This window comes from Passer domesticus, chromosome 33, assembly GCF_036417665.1.
Source record: "Passer domesticus isolate bPasDom1 chromosome 33, bPasDom1.hap1, whole genome shotgun sequence".
Lineage (NCBI taxonomy): Eukaryota > Metazoa > Chordata > Aves > Passeriformes > Passeridae > Passer > Passer domesticus.
The window spans coordinates 689,880-699,938 of NC_087506.1; the positions used below are offsets into that span (position 1 = coordinate 689,880).

The 10,059-nt window shown below is 49.5% G+C and overlaps 1 protein-coding gene and 1 long non-coding RNA gene across 3 annotated transcripts; one reads left to right on the forward strand and one right to left on the reverse strand.

The window, feature by feature from the left end:
• Window positions 1-4,542: 4,542 nt before the first annotated feature.
• LOC135288548 (zinc finger protein 668-like) lies at window positions 4,543-9,125 on the reverse strand. 2 transcript variants are annotated; one of them, XM_064401938.1, is made up of 3 exons: window positions 8,433-9,125; window positions 7,337-7,504; window positions 4,543-5,177 (listed from the first exon to the last, which is right to left on the reverse strand). In XM_064401938.1, exons 1-3 carry the CDS (start codon window positions 8,947-8,949, stop codon window positions 4,543-4,545), a joined length of 1,320 nt encoding a protein of 439 aa, XP_064258008.1. In that variant the 5' UTR covers window positions 8,950-9,125. The 2 variants fall into 2 exon arrangements, with proteins under 2 accessions (XP_064258008.1, XP_064258009.1); XM_064401939.1 differs by lacking the exon at window positions 7,337-7,504.
• Window positions 7,484-8,196, forward strand: LOC135288549 (uncharacterized). The gene is made up of 4 exons (XR_010351615.1): window positions 7,484-7,596; window positions 7,659-7,741; window positions 7,834-8,009; window positions 8,062-8,196. It is a non-coding gene; the product is annotated as an uncharacterized LOC135288549 (long non-coding RNA).
• Window positions 9,126-10,059: the final 934 nt, after the last annotated feature.

Below are 10,059 nucleotides of genomic sequence, written 5' to 3' on the forward strand. Positions count from 1 at the left end.
TGGGGGATTTGGGGGATTTTGGGGGGATTTTGGGGGATTTTGGGGGTGGGGGAGGGGATTTGGGGGGATTTTGGCGGATTTAGGGGGGATTTTGGGGGTGGGGGAGGGGATTTTGGGGGATTTTGGGGGGATTTGGGGGATTTAGGGGGTGGGGGAGGGGATTTGAGAGGATTTTGGGGAGATTTTCGTTTTTTTGGGGGGATTCGGGGAGATTTTGGGGGGGTTTTGGGGATTGGGGTTTTTGGGGGAGGTTTTGGAAGATTTGGGGCGTTTTAGGGGTGGGGGAGGGGATTTGAGAGGATTTTGGGGGGATTTTGGGGGGGATTTGGGGGATTTCAGGAGTGGGGGAGGGGATTTGGGGGGGATTTTGGGGAGATTTTCGGTTTTTTGGGGGAGATTTGGGGGTGGGGGAGGGGATTTGAGGGGGATGTGGGGGGGTTTGGGGGGATTTTGGGGGATTTGAGGGGATTTTGGGGATTTTAGGGGGATTTAGGGGGATTTTGGGGGGATTTGGGGACATTTTTGGTGTTTTGGGGGGATTTGGGGGTGGGGGAGGGGATTTTAGGAGGATTTGAGGAGATTTTGGGGGGGTTTTGGGGGATTTTAGGGTTGGGGGAGGGGATTTCGGGGGGATTTGGGGAGATTTTGGGGGGCTTTGGGGAGATTTTACGTTTTTGGGGGGATTTGAGGAGTGGGGGAGGGGATTTGGGGGGATTTTGGGGAGGTTTTTGGTTTTTTGGGGAGATTTGGGGAGACTTGAGAGGATTTTGGGAGATTTTGAGGGGTGGGGGAGGGGATTTTGGGGTTTTAACTTTTTTTTTTTGCAGGCCTTGGAGTTTTTTTTGGGGGAGTTTTTTCAATTTTGGATTTTTTTGGGGGCGCTCGGGGAGAATTTGGGTTTTTTTGGGGGGGATGAGTGGAGGGAATTTCAAAATTTGGGTTTTTTTAGGAGGCTTTGGGCGATTTTGGATTTTTTTGGGGAGATTTTGCTTCTTTTGGGGAATCCCAAGGGGGATTTGGGGGATTTTTGGGTGGATTTGAGAGGATTTTGGGGGAAATTTTGGGAATTTTGGGGTCTCAGATTCTCCCAAGGTTTTTTTTTTAGGGGAAATTTGGGATTTTTAGGGGAATTTTTGGCATTTTTTGGGTGGAATTTTGAGGATTTTGGGCCCCTCAGGATTTTTTTTGGGGAATTTTTGGGAGTCTTGAGGGAGATTTTGGGGATTTTTTTGGGGGGATTGAGGGAATTTTGGGGTTTTTTGGGCAAAATTTCCAGGATTTTTGGGGAGATTTTTGGATATTTTGGGGTTCTCAGGAATTCCCAATTTTGGGGGGATTTTGGGGAGTCCCGAGGGGAATTTTGGGCAGATTTGGGGATTTTTTTTGGGGTAGATTTGGGATTTTTTGGGAGATTTTGGGGTTTTTTGGTTATTTGGGAGATTTTGGGGCGTCTTGGGTGGATTTTGGGGAGATTTTGGGATTTTTTGGGGGGAGATTTTGGAATTTTTTCAGGAATTTGGGGATTTTTTAGGGGTCTCGTGTCCCACCCTGGAGATTTTTGGGGCATTTTGGGGCAATTTCAGCGATTTTGGGGGGTCCCCGGATGCTCCTGAGGAGATTTTGGGGGAAATTTTGGGAACTTTGGGGGGATTTTTTTGGGAATTTTGGGGCTATTTTGAAGATGTTTTGGGGTTATTTCAGGAATTTCCGTGAATTTTGGGAATATTTTGGGGATTTTGGGGCTATTTGGGAAATTTTGGGGATTTTTTTCCAGGTTTTTGAGACATTTGGGGGAATTTTGGGGCTGTTTTGGGCAATTTTGGGGATATTTTAGGCGATTTTGGGGTTATTTTGGGAAATTTTGGGGACTTTGGGGATATTTTTGGGGGAATTTTGGGGCCATTTTTGGGGAATTTTGATGCGTTTTGGGAAATTTTTGAGATACTTTGGAATTCTTGTGATTTTTTGGGCATTCTGGGGCCATTTTCGGGGATTTTGGGGGCCATTTTTGGGATATTTTTCGGGCATTTTGGGGATTTTTGATGGATTTTGGGGGCATTTTTGGATATTTTGGGGAATTTATAGGGCCATTTTTGGGGAATTTTGATAAATTTTGGGGCCATTTTTGGATATTTTGGCATTTCAGGGATTTTTTTTGTGAATTTTGGGGCCATTTTGGGGGAATTTTGATGAAGTTTTGGGAAATTTTTGGGACACTTTGGAATTCTTGTGATTTTTTGGGGAATTCTGGGGCAAATTTTGGAGAATTTTGATAAATTTTGGGGCCATTTTTGGGATATTTTGGAATTTTTTTTATATCTTTTGGGGCCATTTTTGGATATTGTGGAATCTCAGGGATTTTTTTGGGGAGATTTTGGGGCCCTTTGGGGAATGTTGATGAATTTTGGGGGCCATTTTTGGATATTTTGGAATTTTAGGGATTTTTTGGAATAATTTGGGGGTCATTTTTCGGATATTTTGGCATTTCAGGGAATTTTTTGGATTTTTAAAATATTTTTGGGGCCATTGTAGAGAATTTTGATGAATTTTGGGATTTTTTTTGGGACAATTTTTGGGATATTTTGGAATTTTTTAAAAATTCTTGGGGCCATTTTGGGATATTTTGATAAATTTTGGGGCCATTTTGGGGATATTTTGGAATTTCAGGGATTTTTGGGATATTTTCAGGATTTTTTGGGCCCATTTTGGGGGATTTCAGGTCCATTTTGGGTTATTTTAGAATTTCAGGGATTTTTTGGGGGCGATTTTGGGGGATTTTGATGAATTTTGGGTCCACTTTTTGGTATTTTGGAATTTCAGGGATTTTTCAGGATTTTTTTGGATATTTTGGGTCCATTTTGGGGGATTTTGATAAATTTTGGGTCCATTTTTGGGTATTCTGGAATTTCAGGGATTTTTGGGGATTTTTTTGTGGAATTTTCGGGGCCATTTTGGGGGATTTTGGGTCCATTTTTGGCCATTTTGGAATTTCAGGGATTTTTTGGGATATTTTGGGGAATTTTTGGGGCCATTTTGCGGGATTTCAGGTCCATTTTGGGATATTTTGGAATTCCGGGGATTTTAGGGATTTTTTGGGGCAATTTTGGGGCCATTTTGGGGGATTTTGATGAATTTTGGGTCAATTTTTGGATATTTTTGAATTCCAGGGATTTTTGGGATATTTTGTGGAATCTTTGGGCCCATTTTGGGGGATTTTGATGAGTTTTGGGGCCATTTTTGGCTATTTTGGAATTCCAGGGATTTTCGGGTTTTTTTGGGGCCATTTTGGGGAATTTTGGGGTCCATTGTTGGGATATTTTGACATTTCAGGGTTTTTTGGGGCCATTTTGAGGGATTTTGATGAATTCTGGGTCCATTTTTGGCTATTTTGGAATTCCAGGGATTTTTAGGATTTTGGGGAATTTTTCGGGTCCATTTTGGGTATTCTGGATTTTCAGGGATTTTTTGGGTCCATTTTGGGGCATTTCGGGTCCATTTTGGGTCCATTTTTTGCTATTTTGGAATCTCAGGGATTTTTAGGATTTTTGGGGATTTTTGGGTCCCTTTTGGGGAATTTCGGGCCCCCCTCCCCCACTCAGCCGCAGCCGCCGTTGCTGACTCAGCGTTTATTGACCCGCGCCGGGGGGCGTGGCCAGCCCGACCACGCCCCAAACAAGCCCCGCCCACCCAAACAAGCCCCGCCCACGCGCGCTGGGGGCGGGGCCTATGAAGTGCTGGAGGGGGAGGGGCCGTGACGTCGCTGGTGCCGCCTCAGCCCCGCCCCCGAGGCGAAGCTCCGCCCACAGAGGGGGCAGGAAAAGGGGCGGAGCCCCGACGCCATCTTGGATCCGGCGGCCATCTTGGATTCGGCAGCCATGTCGGTGTCGGCCATTTTGTTTTCCAACATGGCTGCCACGTTGGTGGCGGCCATATTGGTGTCGGCCATTTTGTTTTCCAACACGGCAGCCATATTTGTGTCGGCCATTTTGTTTTCCAGAACTGCCGGCCATATTGCTCCCCTCAACGGCAGCCATATTACCACCCGCCATGTTCTTTTTCCCAATGTCAGCCATATTGGCATCGTCCACATTGGTGCTGGCAGCCATATTAGTGCCAGAAGCCATATTGCTTCTGGCAGCCATATTGCTTTTCCCAACGGCAGCCATATTGGCATCAGCCATATTGGTGCCAGCCATATTGTTTCCCTCAATGGCCGCCATATTGCCGTCGGCCATTTTGGTGCTGGCAGCCATTTTGCTCCCCCCAACAGCCACCGTATTAACGCCGGCCATATTTTTGCCGGCCATATTGCTTCCCCCAACGGCCGCCATATTGGTGTCAGCCATATTAGTGCTGTCAGCCATTTTGCTCCCCACAACAACCGCCATATTGCCGTCAGCCATATTGGTGCTGGCAGCCATATTGTTCCCCCCAACACCTGCCATATTAGTGCCGGCCATATTGTTTCCCCCAACAGCCGCCATGCTGCCGTCGGCCATATTACTGCTAGCAGCCATTTTGCTTCCCCCAACAGCCGCCATATTAGCGCCGGCCATTTTGTTGCTGGCCATATTGCTCCCCCCAGCAGCTGCCATATTGCTGTCGGCCATTTTGGTGCTGGCAGCCATATTGCTCCCCCCAGCAGCCGCCATACTGCCGTCGGCCATTTTGGTGCTGGCAGCCATATTGCTCCCCCCACCAGCCGCCATACTGCCGTCGGCCATATTGCCCCCCCCGCCCCCTGCCCCCTCCTCCCTGCCGTGCGTCCTCTCGTGCTTCCTGAGCCCCGAGAGGCCCCCGAAGCCCTTCCCGCAGGTGGCGCAGGCGAAGGGGCCGCTCCCCGGAGTGCGTGCGGCGGTGCTTGCCCAGCGCCGCCCGCTCCCCGAAGCCTTTCCCGCAGTCGCCGCAGCGCCAGGGCCGCTCCCCGGAGTGCGTCAGGCGGTGCCGCTTCAGGTCCCAGGAGGCCACGAAGGCCTTGCCGCAGTCGCCGCAGCGCCAGGGCCGCTCGCCGGTGTGCGTGCGCCGGTGCACGGCCAGGTCGGCCGGCTGCCGGAAGGCCTTGCCGCAGTCGCCGCAGCCGTAGGGCTTCACGCCCTGGTGCGCGCGCTGGTGCCGCCGGAAGCTCGAGGGGTCGCCGAAGGTGCGGCCGCACTGCGGGCACAGGAACGGCCGCTCGCCTGCCGGGACGGGAGGGGGCTCAGTGAGAAATGGATGCGAAATAGCCACGAAAAAATCCCTAAAAATTAAAAAAAAATCCCCCAAAAAATAAAAAAAAATCCCAAAAAATAAAAAAAAAAATCCCTAAAAATTAAAAAAAAAATCCGCCAAAAAGTTAAAAAAAATCCCAAAAATAAAAAAAAAATCCCTAAAAATTAAAAAAAATCCCCCCCAAAATAAAAAAAGAAATCCCAAAAAATAAAAAAAAATCCCTAAAGATTAAAAAAAAATCCGCCAAAAAGTAAAAAAAAATCCCAAAAAATAAAAAAAATCCCTAAAAATTAAAAAAAAATCCCCCCCAAAAATAAAAAAAAATCCCAAAAAATTTTAAAAAAATCCCCCAAAATATAAAAAAAATAAAAAAAAAAAGAAATCCCTAAAAATTAAAAAAAAAATCCCCCAAAAATAAAATAAAATCCCAAAAATAAAAAAAAAAATCCCTAAAAATAAAAAAAAAATCCCCCCCAAAAATAAAAAAAAATCCAAAAAAATAATAAAAAAAATCCCCCAAAAATCCCCAGAGCTCACCTGGGCACTCACCTGTCGGGACTCACCTGTGTGACCTCACCTGTGTGAACATTGCCCAAAAAATATCTCAAAAATACTCCCAAAAATCCCCCAAAATTAAAAAAAAAATTTAAAAAATCCCCAAAATATTTAAAAAAAATATTCAAAAAAGCCCCAAAAACTCACCTGTGCGCTCACCTGTGTGACTCACCTGTGTGAACATTGCCCAAAAAATATCCTAAAAATACCTCAAAAATCACCCAAAAAATCCCCAAAAATTCAAAAAAATTGCAAAAAAATCTCCCAAAAATTAAAAAAAAAATCCCAAAAAATCCCAAAAATCCCCAAAAACTCACCTGCGCGCTCACCTGTCGGGACTCACCTGTGTGACCTCACCTGTGTGAACATTGCCAAAAAAATATCCCAAAAATACCTCAAAAATCACAAAAAAATCCCCAAAAATTCCAAAAAAGTAAAAAAAATTCCAAAAGATTCCCGAAAAAATCCCGGAAGAATCCCAAAAAAATCCCCAAAATTTCCCGGAGCTCACCTGTGCCCTCACCTGCGTGACTCACCTGTGTGACCTCACCTGTGTGAACATTGCCCGAAAAAATATCTCAAAAACACCTCAAAAATACTCCAAAAAATCCCCCGGAAATTAAAAAAAATATTTTAAAAAAATCCCCCAAAAATCCAAAAAAAATCCGAAAAAAATACCAAAACTCACCTGTGCGCTCACCTGTCAGGACTCACCTGTGTGACCTCCCCTGTGTGAACATCCCCCAAAAAATACCTCAAAAATCACCCACAAAATCCCTCAAAAATTAAAAAAAAATCCCAAAAAGCTCCAAAAAAATCCCAAAAAAATCTGAAAAAATCCCCAAAATTCCCGGAGCTCACCTGGGTGCCCTCACCTGTCGGGACTCACCTGTGTGCACGCGCTGGTGGCTCTGGTAGGACGAGAGCTGCGTGAAGGCCCCAAAACTCCCAAGAATAACCCAAAAATTCCTTTAAAAAATCCCTAAAAAATCCCCCAAAATCGAAAAGAATTCTTTAAAAATTCTAAAAAAATTCCCAAGAATTCACCTGTGGGGACTCACCTGTCAGGACTCACCTGTGTGAACATTCCCCAAAAAATATCCCACAAATACCTTCAAAATTGCCAAAAAATCCCCCGAAAATTCAAAAAAATTCCAAAATATCCCAAAAAAATCCCCAAAAAATCCCCCAAAAAATCCCGGAGCTCACCTGCGCCCTCACCTGTCAGGACTCACCTGTGTGACCTCACCTGTGTGAACATCCCCCAAAAAATACCTCAAAAATCACCCAAAAAATCCCCCGAAAATTCAAAAAAATTTTTAAAAAATCCCCCAAAAATTCAAAAAAAATTCCCAAAAAATCCCGGAACTCACCTGCGCCCTCACCTGCGCGACTCACCTGTGTGACCTCACCTGTGTGAACACTGTCCATAAAATATCCTAAAAACACCTCAAAAATCCTCCAAAAAACCCCCAAAAATTCAAAAAAATTCCAAAAAAATTCAAAAAAATTCAAAAAAAATTCCCAAAAAATCCGTGAGCTCACCTGGGCGCCCTCACCTGTCGGGACTCACCTGTGTGCACGCGCTGGTGGCTCTGGTAGGACGAGAGCTGCGTGAAGGCCTTGCCGCAGGTGCGGCACGGGAAGGGTTTGGCGGCGGCGTGGATGCGCTGGTGGCAGGCGAGCGACGAGGAGCGCCCGAAGCTCTTCCCGCACTCCGCGCACAGGTACGGCCGCTCACCTGGGACAGGTGGGGACAGGTGAGTCACCATCCTGCTCAGGTGTGTCCCGTGCCCCCCAGGTGTGTCCCTTGCTGCTCAGGTGTGTGCCCAGGTGTGTTTTCTCCTCCCCAGGTGAGTCTCAGGTGAGTCTCAGGTGAGTCTCTTCCTCCCCAGGTGTGTTTTCTCCTCCCCAGGTGTGTCTCAGGTGTGCCCAGGTGAGTCTCAGGTGAGTCTCAGGTGAGTCTCTTCCTCCCCAGGTGTGTCTCTTCCTGCTCAGGTGTGTTTTCTCCTCCCCAGGTGTGTCTCAGGTGTGCCCAGGTGTGTCTCAGGTGAGTTTCTTCCTCCCCAGGTGTGTCCCGTGCCCCCCAGGTGTGTCTCAGATGTCCCCAGGTGTGTTTTCTCCTCCCCAGGTGTGTCCCAGGTGAGTCTCAGGTGTCTTTCCATCACCCCAGGTGTGTCTCAGCTGTGCCCAGGTGTGTCTCAGGTGTCTTTCCATCACCCCAGGTGTGTCTCAGCTGTGCCCAGGTGAGTCTCAGGTGTCTTTCCATCACCCCAGGTGTGTCCCAGGTGTGCCCAGGTGTGTCTCAGGTGAGTCTCTTCCTCCCCAGGTGTGTCCCGTGCCCCCCAGGTGTGTCTCAGGTGTCCCCAGGTGTGTTTTCTCCTCCCCAGGTGTGCCCAGGTGTGTTCCCATCCCCCCAGGTGTGTCCCAGGTGTGTCCCTCACCTGTGTGGGCCCTCAGGTGTATCCCAGGTGTGCCCAGGTGTGTTCCCCCCCCCAGGTGTGCCCAGGTGTGTTCCCATCCCCCCCAGGTGTATCTCAGGTGTGTCCCAGGTGTGCCCAGGTGTGCCCAGGTGTGTCCCAGGTGTGCCCAGGTGTATCCCAGGTGTGTCACTCACCTGTCCAGGTGTGCCCAGGTGTGTCACTCACCTGCCCAGGTGTGCCACTCACCTGTGTGGGCCCTCAGGTGGTTGGCCAGGTCCTTGCGCTCGGCGTAGGCCTTGGCGCAGGTGCCGCAGGTGTGCGGCCGCAGCCCCGCGTGGCCCCGCAGGTGGCGCCGGAACGCCGCCGGCTCCGCGAAGGCGCGCGGGCACTGCGGGCAGGTGAGGGGGGGGCGCGCCCGCTGCCCGGGGGGGCGCACCTGGGGGCGGCACGGGCCCGGGGGCGGGGCTGGGGGCGGGGCCAGCCGAGTCCTGGGCGGGGCCAGGTGTGTTTGAGGGGGCGGTGACGTCACCAGGTGAGCCCTGGGTGTCTCCAGGTGTGCTAGAGGGGACAATGACGTCACCAGGTGAGTCCTGGGCGGGGCCAGGTGTGTTTGAAGGGGCGGTGACGTCACCAGGTGAGCTGTGGGCGGGGTTTGGGGGACCCATGACGTCACCAGGTGAGCTGTGGGCGGGGTTTGGGGGACCCATGACGTCACCAGGTGAGCCCTGGGTGTCTCCAGGTGTGCTGGAGGGGACAATGACATCACCAGGTGAGTGCTGGGCGGGGCCAGGTGTGTTTGAAGGGGCGGGTGACATCACCAGGTGTGTCAGGGGCGGGGCTTGAGGGACCCATGACGTCACCAGGTGAGTGCTGGGCGGGGCCAAGTGCGGTTAAACGGGCGGTGACGTCACCAGGTGAGCTGGGGGCGGGGCTTGAGGGGGCGGTGACGTCACCAGGTAAGTGCTGGGTGTGGCCAGGTGTGGTCACGGGGGCGGTGACGTCACCAGGTGAGCGGTGGGCGGGGCTTGAGGGGGCGGTGACGTCAGGGGGCGTGGCCGGGCCGGACATGGCGGCGCCCCCAGGTGAGTTGGGGGGGCGGAGCCTGCGGGTGACGTCACGGGGTGGGCGGAGCCTCCGGGTGCATGGCGGGAGCTGCGGGGGAGAGCGGCAGGTGAGGGGGAGGGGCCACAGCGGGGGGGGAGGGGCGCGAATTTTGGGGGAAATTGGGGGATTTTGGGGGTGGGGGAGGGGCGGGAAAATCCCGAATTTTGGGGTTTTTTTGGTTTTAATTTTTTGGGGATTTTTGAGGAATTTTGGGGGGTGGGGGAGGGGCGGGAAATTCCCAATTTTGTTGGTTTTTTTTTTTTTCCTTTTAAAATTTTTTGGGTTTTTTTTAATTTTTCAGGGATTTTTGGGGGGTGGGGGAGGGGCGGGAAATCCCGGAAATTTTTTGGTTTTTAATTTAATTTTTTTGGGGGGTTTTTTGGGGGATTTTTGGGGGTGGGGGAGGGGCGGGGAATAGCCCAAATTTTGGGATTTTTGGTTTTAATCTTTTGGGGTTTTTTGGGGATTTTTCAGGGATTTTAGGGGTGGGGGAGGGGCGGGAAATTCCCCAATTTTGTTTTGTTTTGTTTTAATTTTTTTTTTCCTGTTTTGGGGGATTTTTCAGGGATTTTTTGGGTGGGGGAGGAGCCCAAATTTGGGGGGAATTTTGAGAAATTTTGGGGATGGGGAGGGGCGGGAAAAATCCCGATTTCGTTTTTATTTTTTTTTTTTTTTAGTTTTAATTTTTTTGGGGTTAAAAAAAAAAAGTTTTGGGGGATTTTTCAGGGATTTTTGGGGTGGGGGAGGGGCAGGGGGAGCCCAAATTTTG

What these genes read in the sequence shown, in the direction of transcription:
- LOC135288548 (XM_064401938.1), bottom strand. Translation starts at nt 8,949, where the DNA reads ATGTCATTGTCCCCTCCAGCACACCTGGAGACACCCAGGGCTCACCTG. An exon ending in CCACCTGAGGGCCCACACAG is followed by an intron (nt 7,505 to 8,432) that starts GTGAGTGGCACA and finishes CACCTGTCCCAG; the next exon opens with GTGAGCGGCCGTACCTGTGC. An exon ending in CCACCAGCGCGTGCACACAG is followed by an intron (nt 5,178 to 7,336) that starts GTGAGTCCCGAC and finishes CCGTCCCGGCAG; the next exon opens with GCGAGCGGCCGTTCCTGTGC.